The sequence below is a fragment of the Daldinia childiae genome (genome assembly GCF_008694065.1).
Source record: "Daldinia childiae strain JS-1345 chromosome Unknown Scaffold4, whole genome shotgun sequence".
NCBI classification, from domain to species: domain Eukaryota; kingdom Fungi; phylum Ascomycota; class Sordariomycetes; order Xylariales; family Hypoxylaceae; genus Daldinia; species Daldinia childiae.
In genome coordinates, this window is record NW_022984645.1 from 862,974 (window position 1) to 882,966 (window position 19,993).

A 19,993-nucleotide genomic window follows, 5' to 3' on the forward strand; every position below is an offset into this window, starting at 1 on the left:
AAAGACTAGTTATCCCACATAGCCTTATAGTTACAAGCAATTTTATATGCTCAATTCTATTCCGGAGCTATAGTTGTACTTGAGTTGATACATTTTATGAGAATTTTGTAATACTAGTCCCTTTTCTTTCTACCTGTGTTACTTACCAACATCCCCTATATGCAGACTTATAAGTCGCGATGTTGGTAAAGCCGGTTAACTCCGCCTGATTGCTAGTATCCCCTGGGGTGTGAACTGGCAGAGTAAACCCTTTAATGTTATATAGAACCTAATTGGCTGATACGATAAGCTTTTCTTGATGAGTATGCCCGGATCCTTGGCCGGTTTCCGAATGAGCGGGGGTTCCTCCGTAGCCAGGTCGCATCTCCGGAGTTGCTAAGCACGTTTGATTCATATAACCATCCCATTACGGATAAATATACGAGTCAAAAGTGCAGGAGTTATGATATCCATATTATCTCTCAAGCATCTCAGCGGCGCTGAATAATGCCGTGCCGTTTGAGAAAGTCAATGCGCTCTTGGCGGTTCGTAAGAGACTCGTACGTAGCGCTGTGTGGTGAATCTCGTGACAACTTGTAGATGTGAGTAGCGTTGCGAACAGCATAGGCGGTGTGATGCGTCTGACGCCATCCGTCGATACGTTTGGTTTTCTTGTTCTTTTGGATATAGGTTTCCTTCTCTGGCGGAAAACAGTGAGAGTCACGACGGCTTTCCTCGCCGTTCTCGGCTTTACCAGTCGGTTCCCCACACACGATGTTGATCTCCTCCTCTAGACAGTTAGTCTTTGTCGGGGTAGATGCAGAGCAGAAATCCAGACTCACCTTGGCGACTTTCGGCCACACTTGTACTTTGAGTAGCCATGTCTAAACTAAAATGTAATCGCAGACGGAAACCTGGAAAAGTCATATATATGGCTAATAAGAAGCACCAACCCCCACTAACTCGCTTGCGGGTTGCCTGAAATGGCTGAAGGGCATAACGATCTTCTGTAAATGGGTTGTATCTATCTTACCCCCTCCCTCCCCCTGACTGTACTTATTGCATATTAATAAACTTTTCTTATAAGAGGTAGGTACTTATGTATCTATGCATGCTTGAGGTTCAGGGACAAGTCGTATGTAAAACCTATCAAAGTTTTAATACAAGTTACCTACCTATAAGCCTGACAGTGAAAGCAAGGCTAATATTCTATCTACTAATATCTTTTCTCGTACTTTCTTGACATTTATCATTCTAGACCTGGGATAAATAAAACCTAAAGCGTCCTTTCTATGTCTGTATTTGATGAGATATGTACTGTGGTCAAGCAAGATCTCATTGTAAACTATTATATTCTGTCATTTGACTCTTGCTACTATCTATCTCCAGCTATCATATGAGATCATATTCTTATTTGCATGTAAAATTCCCATCCTACATAAAAAGGGAAACACGTTGCGAATAACTACCTACCTTGGTAAATTACCTACATTATCGCAATTTTATTAGTCAGATCACCTTTAACTATACATGCTAGGATTCTTATCTCATCTCATATCAAAATAGTATCGTAGTATGACTGCATATGCTCATGTACTATGTAAGAAGTAAGACTGCAACTGGTTCTTGAATAGCACGTGGTAAGTGAATGCAGTCATACGGTATGTCCCTTGCAGGAATTACTACCAACCCCCCGCGTAAGCCACGATTGGAGTCAAAATTATAATAATTACGATTAGAAACTACAGAAAAACATTCAAATTCGGGGATAATATGTAACTAACAAAAACTCTAGTGAATATAGGCTTAGAGGTTACTTCAATAGTTATTTAAAATACAACCAACTGTAGTAAGTACTACTAGTGCCAAATACCAGACCAATATATATCCCCTTGAAGCAACTATGATAATATAATAATACAATGAGATCTAAATATCTTTGAGTTCCTTGAAAATACTCTTAATGTCGGCAAATTAATTACTATTATCCACAAATTGATATCGGTCACTAGCGCATTTATAGCGAAGAGATTTCCCATTCTTATAGCTTTCCTATTTTTTTCAACGTGTGAACATTCTAAGTCTAAATATCTAATATCTATCTAGATATACAGCGAAGTGAATTTGAGTACAAATGAAGTTGTAATACAGTTGTCCTAAGTATTAGGTTGTAGTGTTGCTGCTATCAGCAGTTGCCTGATATGTCACAGGCGATCTTTTCAGCGAGGGCATCTAGTGGACTGTTAGCACTAATTCAACTTCACAACACTGTTTGCAAATAGTTATAACTTACAGATTGTCGCCATAGGGTGACCGGGAGGCAGAAGAGGGAAAGCGGATGCATCAACAACTCGCAAGTTTTGAACACCGATAACCTTTGCCGTATTATCTACGACCGACATCTCGTTGTCCTTGGGACCCATGGCGCAAGTGCATGATCCGTGATAGATGGTGTTGTAGCTCTTCTTAATAGCTTCTAGGATCTGGCTGTCCGTCTTAACGTCGAGACCAGGGTATACCTCATCAGCGATAGAAAAGTTGGACATGGCATCTGTGTTCCAGAATTCACGGGCGCGCTTGAATCCTGCGATTACCACCTCCTGATCTGCGCGGTTGACAAGGAAGTTCGGGTTGATTTCCGGCTGAACGCTGGTATCGGGTGAAGTGATCTTGACGGTACCTCGGGACTGTGGTGTGATGAGTACGACAACCATTGAACCATAGTTGCGGCCATCGGTAGGGGCACCGTGTCGGGAGTCTTCTTGGTCACCAATATAAGCACCGAGGGAAACATATTCCAGCTCAGGCCAGTCTTCAGGGTAGCTGTTTAAAACGCCCAGGGTGCCGTTAGAAATTTCAGAGCGGAGAGGCTCAGGGACCTTTTCCCATCCGAAAGTGTCAGTTGTGGGATTGGAGTACATACCGCCTCCGCGCTCGTTGAACTCAGCGGCAGCGGCGGCAGCAAAAGCCGGGTTGGAGAGACTGGAAATTGTAGGAGCATTAACTGCGTGAGTAAGACCAAAGTAGAGGTGGTCCTGCATATTCTCGCCAACACCTGGTCGGTTAGCTACAACTGGAATGCCAAGCTCTTTAAGGAGGTCTTCAGGGCCAACTCCGGAAGCTTGTAATAGTTGAGGCGAACCGAATACACCGGCCGAAAGGATGACTTCTTTCCTGGCAGATATGGTATATTCGAAGCCTTCTGTGTCGACGAGTACACCTGTCGCCGTAGTACCGTCAAAAACAATCTTCTTAGCCATAGCTGACTGATATACTATGTATTCGGGGTAATTAAGTGCCTTCTGAAGGAAAGATGTCTCGGACGAGTCTCTCACCCCGGTTTGTGGGTTGATAGTGAACATGCTGTATGATTGGCCGAGGAGAGAACCGCTTTGGAAACCGGGGATCACAGAGAGACCGATCTGTTCGAGGCCCTTCTGCGCCCAAGTTCCAAAGGCTTGCGCATAATTGGCGAAAGTCACAGAAAGTGGTCCATCGCTAGTGCTGAAAGCATTTATATCATACTCGGGTGTTGAGTTGGAAGACCTCAATTCCATGTTCGGGGCAGTGAAGTTAACGCTCTTCTGGAAGTACGGCAAGAAGTTGTCCCACTGGTAACTATCATCTCCTACTTGGTCGGCCCACATGCTATAGGATGACTTGGTTCCTCTCTGGTATACCACTGTTTAAGATTAAGTTAGTGAATAGGTGTCTACTGGTCATTTATTGAGATACGTACTGTAGTTCCTGGATGAGCAACCACCAAGTCCTTTACCACGAGCATAATGAATCGAATCATTATTTGCACCCTATGACTCGTTAGCGTGAGGAAATATCAAAGAGGCAATCGCTGGAACTTACAGCTTGAGGAGCTGTCATGTAGCCCCAGTCGATCAAAGGTTGCCAATCGTGGTCACCCTTCCCAGCAAAAGCACCTGCTTGAGCTGGTACTTGACTAAGGTTGCTGTTGTCGATCTCAAAAAATGACCCAGCTTCGATAACTGCAACCGTACCAGCCTTCTGTTCGACGAGGCGCGTAGCAAGAGCTAAACCGGCGTTTCCACCTCCAACAACAACGTAGTCATAAGTAGCATCATCACCTGGCATACCAAAGGAAGAACCCAATAGACGGCGAGCTTGGATATGTTTATCTAGAGGTGTGGTCTGTGCAATAGCAGCCAAAGCCACGACGGCACATGCCGTCTTCGCTGCCCAAGCCATCGCGGTTTGGTATATGAAATTAAAAGATGACTAGATAGACAAGGCAAGCAGTCGAAGCTGGGGGAATCGAGGATCGGCGAAGAGCTTGCTGGCGAGACTAGCTTCTAAATTTTTTGCGATGGGATCGACATCATCGGCTTGTTTTATATGTTTTGGAAGCCTACCCAGACTGGAGCTAACAACGCCATAGCCATACTCGATACTCCATATGGTAGGCTATGGCCAGGCGCACGTATTCTCTCGCGCAACCGTGATCTAGATTACCGAGAAGTCATAACTTCCCCTGGATCCTTCACTCGGAAGGATTCAGCTTTGGTGAGCTCTAGTCAACGCGATCATGGCTATATCGTTTGATTTCGAACGTTGATATCGAATAAAGTCCAAAAGGAGGTTCCGAAGCGGCGTCGTCTTGGAAAGTTATCTCGCTTACCATCGTAACTGATGTCAGATAGTTGACTCTAATACTTACTGTGCTATTCAAGGATTATGGCAGATCCGTTCCATGGGTAATTATAGATGATCGATAGAGGTACAGCTTATATTCCCGAGCTATCTAGGAACGACGTCAGGTCCTGCAAAGACCCTGCAGAGGCCCTGCAAAAGGATCTTACGTGCGTGGGGGGGTGTGTGATGTGCGATAAAATTGATAAAGAACCGTAAGCAAGCTGAAAATGCCGTGCAACCAACAGCCTGGGTCTTACCTACCGGTAGGGCATATCTGCAGTGAGGAGCTGACGATGCGGTTTTATGCATTGTATTATACCTTTATAAATATCTAAGTACCTAACCTACCTGAACTACCCCAGCTACCTTCATATACGGGTGTTTTAATTGATAATGCGGCTCACTTAAGCTTTTCAATCATCAACTGAATAATTGTGGGAATAACTTCTTTAAGTCTTGGAAAAAATAAAATAGAAAATAAAATAATTTTAACTAAACAATAATTATTAATCAAATCGAAAATTCACTATAACGAGGCGGTATTAGTTTTCCTCTTTTCTTTTCTTTTTTCTTCAACGCCGCCTACGTGCATAAATAAGCACGGTAAGGATTTCTTTTATCTTACATGTACTAACTTAGTAAACCGAATACCGTGGTAACTGATGGCCATAGCCTCCGGTTCACAGTTTTTGCAAATACCGTGACTCGCTCCTCATTTGGGTACATGACATGTTCTTCCACCAAACCTCACTTTGAACCTTCGGAGTCCAATTCGGAGTCCCCACTTGTCTATTTTTCCCATAGCAAGTTGATTCCCTTTACAATTCTTTACATAGTACCTATAATCAAAGTGTAGTCAATAACGGAAAATCTCCGTCAGCTGACTGAATACTGGTACCTGAATTGGTCCAGGGTAAAATACCGATTGGATTATTAACAATAAGATCATAAAAAAACCAACAACGGAGAGTCTACACTTAATGTTTACCACATTCGTGGGAACGCCTCAGTCATTAACTGGGAGTAACAAGAGTGGGCATACGGGAGGAACCTTAGTGTCACCCTCGTCCGAACCGGCCGAGACCTCGGTTCGTGCTCCACCCAGGCCAAAGAGACCACAAGTTGCACGGGCTTGCGACTGGTAAGTACCTAAATCCTATTATCTTATTTTATTTTATTCTATCCTTTTCTGTGCTACGTTTGAAGTTGCACCAACATGCCTAGATATCTACCTACCTAGGTACCCAAGGTATCTAAGGTATCTATCTTATCCAAGTTCAATATCTCCTAATGGATATCAAACAGGTGTCGAGTACACCGAGTCAAGTGCGACAATAACCTCCCATGCAAGAATTGCCGAAGCAGAGGATGGCAATGTAGCAACAAAGCCTCAAATGAGGCCCGCACTTTAGCACACGCTTATCGGTAAGTCTGCCTGGCTGTGCCACTTATGTTGAATCCCGAGAATGCTTGGATGATGAGATGCTGAGATTTGATAGTGAGATTGACCGACTAAAGCAACAAGTCACCGAGTTGGAAGAACAGCTCAAGGAGGAAAATAATACTGCCAACAATGCTAGTCGCTCATCTTCAACAAAAGCATCGTCGCCTGTGGATCTTAATTATATGTGGGAATCCACAAGTACGAAGAAGTCTTGGGATGGTATCGAAACTAGCACAGCCCATTCGCGTCAGAAAACGTGGTACGGGCCGTCGTCGCTCTTCTACTTTATTAGCCGTATGAACAGTTACCTTACAGCGGTATTTCAGCAGCTACATCTGGACGAACAGATTCAACTCAATTCGGTCGCTAAATCATTTCCGACTCCTAATTGTAGCAATCCATCGGACGACCAAGAGCTGTCATCTCAGGAGCCTAACAAGGGAACATCTTCTGGAGAATTTCTTACACCAACCCAAGAGGAGTATTTTCTGGACCTATTTTGGCAATCTTTTCACAGCTCCCTGCTCGTCCTCAATGAGCTCGATTTCAAAAAACACTACAAGTCATTATGGGTAACCCCCGGTAAACCCCGGAAACCTTCAGCCCTAGTGGATATTGTCATCGCATTGTGTATGCAATATGGTAGTAAGTGGTTTTCACCAGTCCTTAATCACATCCCCCCTGTCATATTGGGCGTAGATACGAATCCTACCCAAGAATCTTATCGCCTTAGCCCATCGTCCTATTTATGCTAGATATAGTAATAGTTGCTTACCCTATAACTTCATAGTGGCGGGGATACCACGCGGTACAAGGGTCTCATCTGACGTGGACGCCGATGACCCGACTATCGCTGGTCGTTGGTATTATCGGAGATGTCAGAGCCTTTTGACTAGCGAGTTGGAAAGTCCGACGATAAGCACGCTACAATGTCAGCTTCTCTCTGTCGTTTATCTATGCTGTGCCTCATTCCAGAACATGGCGCATAGTACCCTTGCTCTCGCTGTTCGTACTGCCCAGATGCTTGGACTGCATTTTGAGCCGCCTGAGACCCTGCCACTTGCTGAAAGAGAAATGCGCAAGCGTCTTTATTGGTCGCTTTACATGGCTGAGAGTAAGACTGGCATGAAACTAGGCCGTCCTTTCTCGCTAAGTTTATCTACGACCCTATGCAGTCTACCTAGCGATGACCATAATGTTGCAATGCTAGCGGGATCCGACTTTGCACCGCTTGGAGAGAACGTCACGTGGCTCAGCTATAATCTATACAACACGAAGCTGATCCTAGCCGCACGTGCGGTTCATACAGCACTGTACGATAAGTATTCGGATATCTATACTGGTGAGAAAGGTACTATCATCTATGATGACCTTGAAGCTCTAGAACGATATGCCGATTATCTCGCAACAATAATGAAAACATTGGATACCTGGGCCGCTGCTGTTCCCGATGCGCTTAAGACGAAACGTATCGGGGCTGGCGTCGCTTTGTCGACAGACCATTCCCCACTGATTGTTGAACGGTTTGCTCCTCTCTGGCTACAGCGACAGCGCTTACTCTTAGAGTTATTATATCACCATCTTTCTATGAACCTCTACCGGCCGTTTATAGCATTCCCATCCACAACCCCAACTCCATCCTCCTCACCACCGCCCCCAATACCGGTGACCCAGTCACATGCTAACTCAGCCGTCAACCATGGTATGGCAATAACGCACATCATGCATCAGATACTATCGGAGACTGATATTCTATGTGGCTGGCTCGAAGCTTTCCAATGGCAATGGAATGCCGCTGTCACAATGACCGGATACCTTCTCGCGCATCCAAATTCTAACATCGCGGGTACTGTGCGCCAGGCTGTGGAGCGCGCCGTGGCTGTGTTTGAAATATTCGGGCGCAGTTTCGCGGCTGCTAACAGTGCGGCGGCTGTGATGCGGGATCTCACAACGAAAGCTGACTTCCTCGCGTCTAGAACGGCTGACGGCCATATGCAGGTACCCGACCACGTGGTGGGAGCAGGGCTCATAGAGGGCAGTGGTCCTATGATGCATACAAACGAAGACCACGTGGCGATGCAAAATGTAATGGCAATGGACACGGCATTTTCCATAGACTCCTCCACCGGCTTGGAGATGTTCTGGTCTGCCATGGGCAATGTGCCGGATGAGTGGGGGTACAATTTCGGGGCCGGTTGAACCCTTGAAAGAAAATGAAGAGAATGTCATATGCAGGTGTTGTTTGGGGTTCCGTATTTCATTTGATATACGTAAGTACCTACGCATTAGAACATGAGAATTATGCCTGGAGTATATAAGTTTATAATACCGAATTATTCATGTCATGAAACTCACGATATACTCGTCTTTTGGAATATTTTAGGGGCCAACTTGTTTTTCTATTTTCTCCTATCACGTTTTATCAGTATATTTGTTGTTACCATAGACACGCGATTAAATGAGTGCTCGGCAAAGCTCTCGTTTGAAATATCTCGAGACTTCTAGTAGGCACTAAAGGCGACAATCTCAATAGTTAATTTCGTAAAATGAGATATTTAGGTATTTCTTCCTAATTGGAAGCTCATTTAGCGTGCTGAAAAGAGGATCTCATTAGCGATATTTGGTGACAACGAAACAGAATCCGATGAAACTCGCTATAACAATATCAACGTATACGATTATACGTCGTAAGAGTAATTGTCTGGGGGATCCTTGTCTTTGAACAGCGCCATAGCCGCTGCTAATTTAGCGGCCCCATATTCTGCCGCATCTCGCATGTGTCGGTACCTTAGATACCTTAGATAGTCTCAAGCCAAGCTGTCAAATCGGTATTCTTGTGGACACCGAAATTTTGTCTCGCTCTCCATCGGACTCGGATGAAACGACTATCGTCCGGCATTCGGATAGAATCCAAGGCGATCAATGCTGCCAAGGCCATACACCGCTATCGTTTCCCGTCCGCATTCCGCATTCCGCATTCCGCATCAAGTTGAATGCCTATCAACATTTTCATAGAAATATACGTAATCAGCAACGTACTGAGCCACGTCTACGCCCACGGGTATGCGGGCCGCCGCTTCGTCCCGTAGCGCAGGATGTTCCGTAAGATGATGTGATGTATTTCGTACTTGGTTTCTGGAGATGAGAAGACGCTATGACAGAAGCTAGACCGGCGTAGTAAAGTAGTAAAGTGCACAAAAAGTGTCTGATCCTTTGATATACCCACGTGGTACGAACAGCATTTAGTGTATAGGCGAAGGATCATCCCTCATCTTTGTTGTTGTCGCCGTCGGCGAGAGAGCTATTCGCCGTGAAAAAAAAATCGGCGACTATGTATGTTAGTCCCGGTAGACATGGTAGCGACGATGACGAATTCCCTCCATTTGTATCGCATGACTTGATTAAACGCCTACGCTCGACCTTTAGCCATGTAAGCTGATTTAGGAACAGTTTCCCCTGTCGCATAGGCCTGCTCGATGGTCAGGGGGGTGGGAAGGGGGAGCTTTCCCTGCGCCTTTACAATAGGACCGCCTAGTTGAAGGATTTTGGGAAAGATATAGTCTCAGTTATCTCGAAAGCCTTTAAACTAGGATCTTGTTTTTAGCGCTTACGCGGCCCCATACGGATAACATATCGGAAGAAAAATGTTTAAGCACTTCTCCATTAAAATTCTATCAATTTAGGATCAGCCGTAGAAGATAAGCTACTCACAGGATCAGATCTAAAGACTTAGTGGCGGCGGGTAGCCGGGCTTGGCTTAGTGGAGTCACTCCGGGTCCCTAATTTGGGATTCTAGGACCTGGAATACATTAGGTATTTACATGTCGTGAGCTAATATGTGTATATGTAGGTAGTTTGAATTTTAAAAGTAGAGGAGGTAGGCGGATGTTTTTATCTATGTCTACAAGGAGGAAATAGGCAGGTAATCTTTTTTTTTTTTTTTAAGAAAACAAAATGAGTTGGCGGAGCTGAGCTACTCCGAACATATGGACGAATGGCAAGAGAATTCCTCATGGAAGCGAGCGATCTGCAGCTATGCGAGCTGAGAAGTGAGGTCGAAGTAACGTTGAGGGTATGATTAATACGTATTGATGCAAGGCTATAAGCTTAACGCCGAAATGCCTATGGAGTTTATCATGATATCATAAGAAGGATCTGGAGCTTCTCGAAATTTTCTGTCATTTTCATTCAAGGAGTCAGAGCTGAGAAACATTAGGCATAAGTTTGATACCTTTTCCAAAAGGAGATATGGGATATTTACCGCTTCAAGTTACTTAAGTCAGCATCTAAAAGGAGGACTCCGGCCACGCCTCTTTCATCGGACCAATCAGAAACCTACTCTGTCTCCTTTTGGTAAAGGATCCATGGCATAAGCAAGCATGACAGCCTTAGACACAGTCCATTTAGAGACGAAATACGGACAGTTTAACGACGCGCCAAGGAAATAACTGATGGTTACACATCACGAAATCTGAATTGCAGCATAATAATAGAAAGAAACTTTGAAGTAACTCCTTAAGCCCGAAATAGACGGATCAAGTTCAGGGTGACAATCATGATATCAAAATATTTCGAGCTGAGAATAAAAGACTATTTAGCACCGGGTCCTGAATTGTAATTCCTCTCGTTCCACCACCGTGTGTCCGACACTAGTTCCATCCGGCAAGCCTTATTATACTCAGCCACCTTCGGTGCCTTACTCTCGCACCAATGGCGGACTACAGCCAAGACATCGAGAAGCGCAGCAGTGCCGAGATCGATACTAAGGAACAGCTGGAGCCCTCGTCCAACTCGAGCGACAGCGAGGGCAGTGGGGAGGTACAAGAACGCACTATTCGAGGTATACGATGGCTTCTCATCTGCATCGCCATCTTTTCGGCAAATATCCTCTATGGTCTTGACTCCACCATCGTTGCCGATATCCAGGGTGCGGTCTCGGAAACTTACAGCAATGTTGCGCAGCTGGGATGGCTCGGTGTTGGTTTTACACTCGGTTCGGCTGTTATGATCCTACCACTCGGAAAGGCCTACGGCCTTTTCGATAATAAGTGGATTTTCATTGGCTGTCTGACCAACTTTGCTGCGGCTAGTGCCCTGTGTGGAGGTGCCCCGAACATGAATGCTATGATCATAGGCCGTGTTTGGGCTGGTGCTGGTGGAGCGGGCATGTACCTTGGGTAAGGATATACTCATCAAGTCGAATCAGATCAACTTACTAATGATTACGTAGAACATTGAACATCTGTACCGCCTTGAGCTCGCCAAAGGAGCACGGTTTCTACGTAGGGCTCATTGGCTTCGTCTATGGTGTTGGATGTATCCTTGGGCCTATTGTTGGCGGTCTTCTAGCCGACAGCCCTGCCACTTGGCGATGGGTAAGAAGCATAATTCCTGATGATAATGATTAATTTAGTATACATTGCTAATGCAGATCTAGGCATTCTATCTTAATCTATGCATCTTCGCCGTCATGGCTCCGATCTACCTCTTTCTGCTGCCATCCATTCCACGCAAGCCAGAGACACCCCTATCAGACAAAGTGAAGACTTTGGATTGGTTGGGAATCATTCTCAACGCTGGCATGTATTGCTGCTTTACAGTTGCCTTTACCTTCGGTGGTGCTATATGGGAGTGGAGCGATGGTCGTATCATCGCCTTGTTCGTCGTTTTTGGTGTGTGCGGTATTGCTTTCGGCGTATCTCAAGCCCGCGCAATCTTCACGACCAAGACTGACCGACTATTCCCCTGTGATTTCTTACGAAATCCTCAGCTTGTTCTTCTCTTCATCATCATGGCTTGTGGTGGAGCGGCTGTATTCGTTGCCGTTTACTACATCCCGCTGTACTACTTGTTTGTCTATGGGCTTACCGGTACTGGGGCTGCTGTGAGACTGCTCCCGTACGTTTGCTGCTATGTGTTTTCGATCCTCCTCTGCGGTGCAGCCATGAGAAAGGTTGGTTATCATATGGTCTGGTTTACTGTCAGCGGTCTCCTTATGACTGCCGGCGGAGCAACAATGTTTACAGTAACAGTCGACACGTCAAACGCGAATATCGCTGGTTATACGGTTCTCGTCGGCTTGGGTATGACGACAAGTCAAGCCGTCTACGCCGTAGGCAATGTCCTAGTAGATCCAAGCAGAGCATCCGACGTCATTCAGTTCCTCAATATCTCCCAAGGTGCCAGTGGTCTTATTGGATTAGCGATAGCTAGCGCGATATTCCAGACTAAGGCATTTGATGGAATCCAACAGGTGCTAGGACCAGGCTACACGAGGAGTGAAATTCAGGCTGCCATTGCTGGAGCCAGGAGTGAAGTCTTGACAAATGCTTCTCCCGAAATCCGGGCTCAATGCATTGATGTCATTGTGTCTGTCATCGGTGACGTATGGGCAATGATTATCGCGGCCGGTGCACTTTACACAATCTGTTCGCTTTTCTTGACGCGTGGGCGGCATATCACCCCCAAGACTGCATCATGAATATGAGGACATCTCGACTGATAATGGTTAGTTACTTGACGTTTATGTATAAGAATTTTTCGGCTTAGAATTGGGATTGCAATGGTTTCAGAACATAATAGGATATCCACCCGGGTCGGAAAATTGAACTCCAGAGAAAAGAGAATCCAGGATATATATTATCAGGAAGCACTACTTGGACCTTGATTTAAAATATTTCTTTTCTTAGTTATAAAATGATACCACTTTGTTAATGCCGCGATAATTTCGGACACCTTGACATATTATGAGCTGTAGAATAGTTGAATTCGTCAAATACTCGTGGAATATATGTTTTTCCGTCAAAATAAGCAATATAAAATGGCATTAGGAAAATATTGGGTACTAATAAGTTTTAATAATCTAGTGCATATTCGATCGCGAAGATGTTGGTCAAAATCGAGTAAAGGGGCTTTATAATGATATATTTGACGTTGACTTTTACTCTATCGCTATTCTACTAGAAGGATACTTAAACAGCTCAGCAATATTATGCAATTCATATATATTATCTACCTTAGATAGATATCTAGGTAGATACGTACTCATATGCTAAAAAGCGTTGGCACCCTACATTCCTTCACCAGTCTACCGCGAAAGGGCCGCCATTATCAAACATTTCCCAAGGGGGGAGACTTCGCGGATGGACTTTTCTGAATGGCGATTCCTCTAGTGCTTCAAAGGTTTTTGGATGGTCATCCTTTGTCACAAGATTCGCTTCCCACTTAAATGCAAAGTCGTATTCGAATCCGGCCAATTTGAGGCAGAAACGCAGGATATCGGCTCGCCTATCACGTAATGATCGCATGGCTAACAGCCGACGGATATGTTTAGTGTATTTCTCGTCGAAGCTGTCATGCTCAGCTATGACGTCTTCTAGACTGCCGGTGCGATACGCCTCGAAGACTCTTTCAAAAGTTGCCAGATCTAAGTATCAAATATCATTAGGGGGACGAGAGCCTACTTTGAAGTCAAATTTTAAATATGCTCACCCTGGGAATGATCAATCTCTCTGGACACGCGCTGAACTTCGTAGCCAAATGGGTCCGTATTGGCCAATCCACGATCGTCCGCCGTGCAATGTTCGTTTTCATGTGTCTCTCCAGTTAAGTGCTTAAGTAAGTGATGGTAGTATTCTTCATCGCTGATTCTTTGCATCTTCTTTTCCCAATGAGCGTCTCGGAAGCACAACCAATTGGTGCATGATACACTAGACATATTGATGCTGAGGGGGATTGTGTTGACGGTGTTTGTAATAGGGAAGAAACTAGTGAAATATACGGTATATGAACAATATGAGTGACTTGATTAAGCAACTAGGCTTCTTCATGAGTGAAAGACGAAGTCTGATTTATATATCCGTTCCTGTTAAATTCGGATTTAATTACACAACGTGGGTTATGGATATGATATGGAATAATGTTGGTATACGATAAGGCTGTGAGCTGCACTGCCTTCTACTACAAACCCCTATTATGCCTAAGCGATCTGCGTGCTTCGAAGATTGGAGTATTTTCCCCGACCCTATACTAAAATTCAAAGACAAACTTGCCTTACCATTACGTGTTGAGGGGAGAATAGACTAGCACTTGGTGGCTTAATTTGATCAACCCTTTCTATAGGTATTCAATATACTGCTGCCTGCCCGCACGCACGCTGATCCCATCTAACATAAAACGTTAAGGCTCTCTGGTTTGCCTAACGTGACGAAACCAATCAGCTATGATATCAATATCAGTGGAAAGCTAATAAGTAAGTGTTAGTCGGATTTAAGATGGCTGCCTCTGGATTTTTCAATTTTGATAGGCACATATTTGGCAAGAGAGGTATGTATCCATTATTTACGTGCTGGTAAATAGTAAAAGCTACGCGAGGAACCAGGTGGATGTGCCAAGATGATATGCCACACCTGTTTCTTAACTGAGTGTTCCTATCTATTTCGTCGTACACGCAAGCCAATAGGGGCCAATCGAGTCTGCACAACATACCAATCAATGACGAACTTGATTCAAAGCAAAATAACGTCACTAAGAGAGATATTATGATAGGACAATTAAATGATCATTAATAATATATAAGTGTAAGGATAAAAGACCATTTCAGAATAGATAACAGGTGTATCACTACCCAGTAACCTGATGTTTCTAGATAGTCCTTAAATAGAGAAAGAATTATTGTAGGAACACTCAGGCTAACGAGACTCATAACTTGAAATCATGCCTAACTTTGAAAACAATGAATATAATTACGACCGCAAAATAGACAAAGGAATAATCGGTCTTTCTAAAGTATCTCGAAGTAACAAAGCATAAGCTACCACCCTTATACATATGATAGGTTTGAATTGTCTTGACTCCAACAGTCTCCTGTAAATAACCTTTATCTCAGCCTCCTAGTTTGTAAATATTTTTACACTTTTAATATTTCTACTTTTTGATCGAAGTATTCGCAGCCTTAGCTTACTATCATGGGGACAATCTTGCTTTGGGAGCGCTATTACAAATTAACTTATTTAGTAGACCGAATTATTTAGCTCCCATGGCTTTTACTTAGTTCACGATGACAAATTGGCCCTATCTCTTTAGTCAGTACGCTCGGAGACTCTTGATCAATCACCTAGGTTAGATGTGATGTATGAGGAATTAGGTCCATAGTTCTTCTTGTAACTTTCGAATTGGCTTAGGTGTTCCGGATTTAAACTAGTTACCATTCAATTGTCACTAAACCTCTGGAGTTTCTCACGCAGGTGTTTCCGATTCCGGGTATTTAATCAGCACATGGCCTAGCATTTCCGGGCCGGGGCTTAGCGGGTCTACACTTCGGCGGCTTTGGATCTAGATACACGGCAGTTATGATTATCTTAGTAGTATATGCGCTATCAATAAAGTTTAGATATCGCATCTATAGTATTACTTGTTGTAAAAGGTATAAAACCAATTCGCAACAAGCCTATAGCCAGGCCGCACTGACTCAAATTTATTACATTCACTCTCGAAATATTTATTATCTCCGTCTTTCATTCATGTCCATCGTTACCTAAGAGAAAAATGCACTTCTAAAGTTTTATGGGACTGCTTTAAATTTCTCGTTTGTGCTTAGTCGTTGTTATCATATCGTAGAAATACGATGCTATGATGCGCGCTTATTTACCCCTGAATCCTTTTTATGCGTTGTGGCTGTGCCCCACAATCCCTCAGTGCTCATCATAGCCTACTTTTTCCTTCGACTTGTGAACTCTCTAGGCAGACGAATGAAGACCACCTACCTATAGATATAATCGAATCAGAGTGGAATGAGCATGTCTTATATTAGTTACTATGCTAGGCAGGTGGAACAACATACACCGGTCCTCCGGTAGGTAGCTAATCTAATCGTCACACAATATCTCACTAATATTGTTAATCTATGGCCTCTTCTACTTCGGAGCTGACAAGCTTACTTATATAAAGATTCATTAACGTGTAAAAAGCTAAATTAAGTATGGTCATAACAGGCCTAATTAGCAGGTTGGCTTTGTATAAACATATCGCGATCTTTCTATCTTTCACCTAGATTCTATAACCAATAGTTACACGATTCTGGAACGAGAATCTCAAAGAACTCTCGTTTGCCGGGGTCCAGGGCATTTTTGGAAGCATATCTAGGGTCTGAGAGTTGAGAAGGTTTCCCCCTCCTTTCTTGCTAAGCAATACTAGTATGCTGTCTGTCCGCATCTACATGCCGGCTTGCAACTAAATATTAGGTAATTATTTATTTCAGACTCTAAAGAACGCAATTCAGCACACTAGCCATTTTAATTAGTTTTGTTCTATTAAGAAGATTAAATCGTTGTACAGACACTCTGTGCGAAGGAATTCAGACTTGGAGGTCTTTGCAAGTATAGAACCAACGAAGTGTGGTAGTGGTGATAAACACAGTATTTTGCGATTATATTTCAAATTCAAGTGACTCATCCATTTCTTAATAAAATACTAAGTTTAACGTCCGAGGCCTCAATGGGAGCTATAAGTAAATCTAATTGCAAAATGCGGGAGGTTTACTTCGCGACTAGTATGGCTCTAATGTGCTCGTTCGCGAGAAAAGACCCCTTTTGTATTTCATACTGAATGGTATTATTTCCCTCGCGCGTAGCCCGCTCAACTTAAATTTGGCCCGGTTGAAATATATACTTAGATGTATATTTCATAATATCTTCTTCAGAATATATAAACAAGACCTTCTGCAATTTGTCAATTTACCACCTCACTTACTACCTACCTAAGAACCGAAGCATTTCCTCACACTATATATCAACCACCATTCAAACCACCGCAAGCTGGAAATATCAGTTAACATCAACCTTCTCTCAGATCGCTTGGATTAGGCAAGATGGCGAATACCAAGACGTGTTGGAAATGCTATAGACAAGGATGCTCTTTGACCGCTTGGCTCTTGTTATCCCTTACCACCTGCCGCTTTCTCATGAATACTACGGCATCATACGAGTGTTGGATCCTCTCGGGCTTTCTCTGGCTTGTTCAAGCTGCAGCCTTCGTCACTATTATTGTTATAATTGCTAGACTCTTTAGCGAATGTACCTGGTACGACGAAAAGCTGGAGGAGGAACACTGTCATCTTCGGGATACGCGTGAAAAGATGCAACGGGAAAATCTACGAATGTTGGAGCGCCTCAACGCGGAGCGAGAAGAGACTCGGGGCCGCATTGAAGAGATTCGGGCTCGGATTCTCCTTATATGGAACGGTGGTCTATAAGCTACCTGGTCTAAAGGTATTCAACCCATTCCTAATACGATATACATCATCTAATTTATATACAGGAAGTATGTAAGATATATACCCCCGACACAGTCGGTGTGTAAATGCAAAATATACAAGAAGTGTCTCAACGTTTTCCAAACCTAGACTCTATATGAGCCTAACCCCTATATATGAAATCTTGCATCAGATCCTCGCAAGAATCTCATCCTCTTCCATGTCCATGTTATCCGACATGTAGTCATATTGCTCAACCCCGGCGAACTCGTTAAAAACGTGGCCCATGTGGTGTTCCTCGGCCAGCGTGGCGTTACGCTCCACGATGTGGTATACAAGATCACCAGGCTGCAAGTCTTCAGACGAGATAATAGTGTCACCGCTGCGGCGGAGCTTGTACTCTGCCACGTTTTGGGACTCTTGGGGTTCCTCGCGCTTGATGGGGCCGGTCTTGGTCCACTGGTTGCCGTCGTTCTTGCAGTCGGGCTTCTTCTTGCAGGGACCGATGGTCTTGGTATTGGTGCCCTTGAAGGCGACAGTGAAACTGCAGTTCTTCTTACTCTTGCATCCAGTGGCCCTAAACTTGCCTCGGGAGTGGTAGAACTGGTTAAGAGCTGAACCTTGGCCTGTAGATAATAAGAAACAATTAGTCTACTAAATTTGTTAAGTGATTGGGTATCTAAAGTATAGCTTACGGCTGTTTTCCCTTTCTGGCACGCAGCGGTTGATCTGGCCACCCCTATCTGCATTTCTAGTCGAGGCAAAGGGGTACTCGTCGCAGTTAAACCCTGTCTTCCCAAGTTTCTTCTTGCTACAGCGGTTATTGCTACCACAACCTGCTGTTCGCCTGCGTTTACCCTCAATACTAGTGCGAGGTTTGTCCCAAGTGAGTTGCTTAGGCTTGTTCTTGCAGTGTGTGGCTAGTTACACAAGAGAATTAGCATATGTAGGCCCAGGATGAAGGATAAAGGGATAGATGTCGTATAGTTAATTCATACCGTAGCACATGTTATGACAGACCTCCGGCATCCTGTCACAGTCGAAGGTTAAAACCTTCTTCTTAACCGCCCGGTCAACCAGCTCTGCGCCGGTAGAAGGCTCCTGGCCTAGGGCGAGGACCGCGGGACTTGCCGCAACCAGTGCGAGGATCCAAGATGCCTTCATAATGATATATTTACAAGACAGAACAAGTGAGAAAGAAATGAAAAGAAATAGAAAGATTGACTAAATGAATGAATTGAATATTTTTTTTGATTCTCTAGCTATACTCTACGACTGCATTGGGAATACATGACGCTTTATAGGCTCAAGACCTCGACCCTTTCGGTGTTGGACTCATAAAAAGATGCTAGTGTGCCTCCTAATCTATCTAGATGGAGGCGTAGGGCTGACATCCATTGGAATGATTCGTTTCAAAAAGGAAGGCGTAGCGAAGTCCATCGTGTGCTTTTCGAATGTATCTAGCTCTCAGTGGTAAGTACATCCACCAGGCTATTTGATATTGTATCTTGTGCTAGTGGATTGGCCTACGCGGCTGACGAAAGGCACCCCATTAATCGGCAAGACTTTTAAATAAACGTTACAGATACAACAACATGGGGAAGGCTTTACCATGTCAGGTAGTTCGTGAAGTCGTCTAATTCTTAGTAGCTTGGCCGTTTCATTAATCTCACCAACATATGATTAAAGATCGGTACTTTAGTTGTCGATAGAGGCTTAGATTCCAGATGGTACAGATCCTACTAAGGTGCTTTAAGATTCTATGCCTATTTTAAAGCTAGGCTGGCTCGTAGTAGGCAATTCATATCGTTCAAGTCTCTCTCAAACTATGCGATATTATATACCCCCTGATCAATAGTGGTTTCTTTTTTATGTAATTAACTACTGTATAAATTAAGAATAAGGACGTCAGCATACGTTGTATCTCGGGAAATATGATGTTCAGAGTTTCTCTTAGGCGAAATTGGGTAGTTTGGTCCTTTCGATTAGTATCGCTTGGCGTGCGTATGCTGCAGTGGAGGGTAGCATCCATCGCCAAGACGTTCAGGGGAATGCAGCTTATAGGGCTACACACTGCTATATATAGCAGGTACCTTAGGTACCTATCTAATGTTATAGCTTAAACTAGAAGGTCGATTAGCCCTACAAGCCCCACTAGTCAGCTAGGATGTAGTCAACTCTTCAGCTGGCATATAAATAAAAGTTCTTAAGCAGCCTAAGAGGTAGGTACCTTACACGAAAGGTGGAGGAATAAAATGATAAAAGCCAGAAACAGAGATGGTCCACGTCAATTTTTATACGACACGATTGAGCAAAATTTGATAAAGTAATGAGGCTCTCAGTACCTGAATTTAATGAACCCCTCTCTCCTGGTATGTCTTGCAGGTGAGGTTACAGCGATGACAATCCTTTATTTTACGCCGTAAATAAAAGCCGTTGGTAACACATAAAGTGGTCGATGTACCCCTATAAGTAACCATTTTTAGGTACCTCGTAATTTGCCCATGCTTAAGTAAACCAGCCATAAAAGCTTCCTTTCTCTTCAGCAATCGCGATTCCTGCGCGGGGTTCCAATACCTACAAAATACCTAAAATCAACCTTATACTTTCAATTCTCAAATAACTACAAAATCAATCCCACTCATAATTTTAAC

At 43.9% G+C, this 19,993-nt stretch overlaps 6 protein-coding genes across 6 annotated transcripts; 2 read left to right on the forward strand and 4 right to left on the reverse strand.

The window, feature by feature from the left end:
- Positions 1 to 470: 470 nt before the first annotated feature.
- GL218_04550 (uncharacterized protein) lies at positions 471 to 861 on the reverse strand (the record flags this gene model as incomplete). The annotated part of the gene is made up of 2 exons (XM_033581167.1): positions 471 to 769; positions 822 to 861. The coding sequence occupies 2 exons, from the start codon at positions 859 to 861 to the stop codon at positions 471 to 473; spliced, it is 339 nt and encodes a 112-aa protein (XP_033435800.1).
- A 1,303-nt stretch (positions 862 to 2,164) lies between these two features.
- GL218_04551 (Versicolorin B synthase) lies at positions 2,165 to 4,200 on the reverse strand (the record flags this gene model as incomplete). Its single annotated transcript, XM_033581168.1, has 4 exons — positions 2,165 to 2,211; positions 2,273 to 3,661; positions 3,719 to 3,788; positions 3,841 to 4,200. The coding sequence occupies 4 exons, from the start codon at positions 4,198 to 4,200 to the stop codon at positions 2,165 to 2,167; spliced, it is 1,866 nt and encodes a 621-aa protein (XP_033435801.1).
- Positions 4,201 to 7,108: 2,908 nt separating this feature from the next.
- GL218_04552 (fungal specific transcription factor domain-containing protein) lies at positions 7,109 to 8,287 on the forward strand (the record flags this gene model as incomplete). The annotated part of the gene is made up of 1 exon (XM_033581169.1): positions 7,109 to 8,287. One exon carries the CDS (start codon positions 7,109 to 7,111, stop codon positions 8,285 to 8,287), a length of 1,179 nt encoding a protein of 392 aa, XP_033435798.1.
- A 2,511-nt stretch (positions 8,288 to 10,798) lies between these two features.
- GL218_04553 (putative HC-toxin efflux carrier TOXA) lies at positions 10,799 to 12,569 on the forward strand (the record flags this gene model as incomplete). Its single annotated transcript, XM_033581170.1, has 3 exons — positions 10,799 to 11,265; positions 11,319 to 11,463; positions 11,526 to 12,569. The coding sequence occupies 3 exons, from the start codon at positions 10,799 to 10,801 to the stop codon at positions 12,567 to 12,569; spliced, it is 1,656 nt and encodes a 551-aa protein (XP_033435799.1).
- A 598-nt stretch (positions 12,570 to 13,167) lies between these two features.
- Positions 13,168 to 13,805, reverse strand: GL218_04554 (uncharacterized protein; the record flags this gene model as incomplete). The annotated part of the gene is made up of 2 exons (XM_033581171.1): positions 13,168 to 13,514; positions 13,580 to 13,805. 2 exons carry the CDS (start codon positions 13,803 to 13,805, stop codon positions 13,168 to 13,170), a joined length of 573 nt encoding a protein of 190 aa, XP_033435804.1.
- A 3,723-nt stretch (positions 13,806 to 17,528) lies between these two features.
- Positions 17,529 to 18,503, reverse strand: GL218_04555 (uncharacterized protein; the record flags this gene model as incomplete). The annotated part of the gene is made up of 3 exons (XM_033581172.1): positions 17,529 to 17,965; positions 18,035 to 18,259; positions 18,338 to 18,503. 3 exons carry the CDS (start codon positions 18,501 to 18,503, stop codon positions 17,529 to 17,531), a joined length of 828 nt encoding a protein of 275 aa, XP_033435805.1.
- Between the last annotated feature and the right edge of the window lie 1,490 nt (positions 18,504 to 19,993).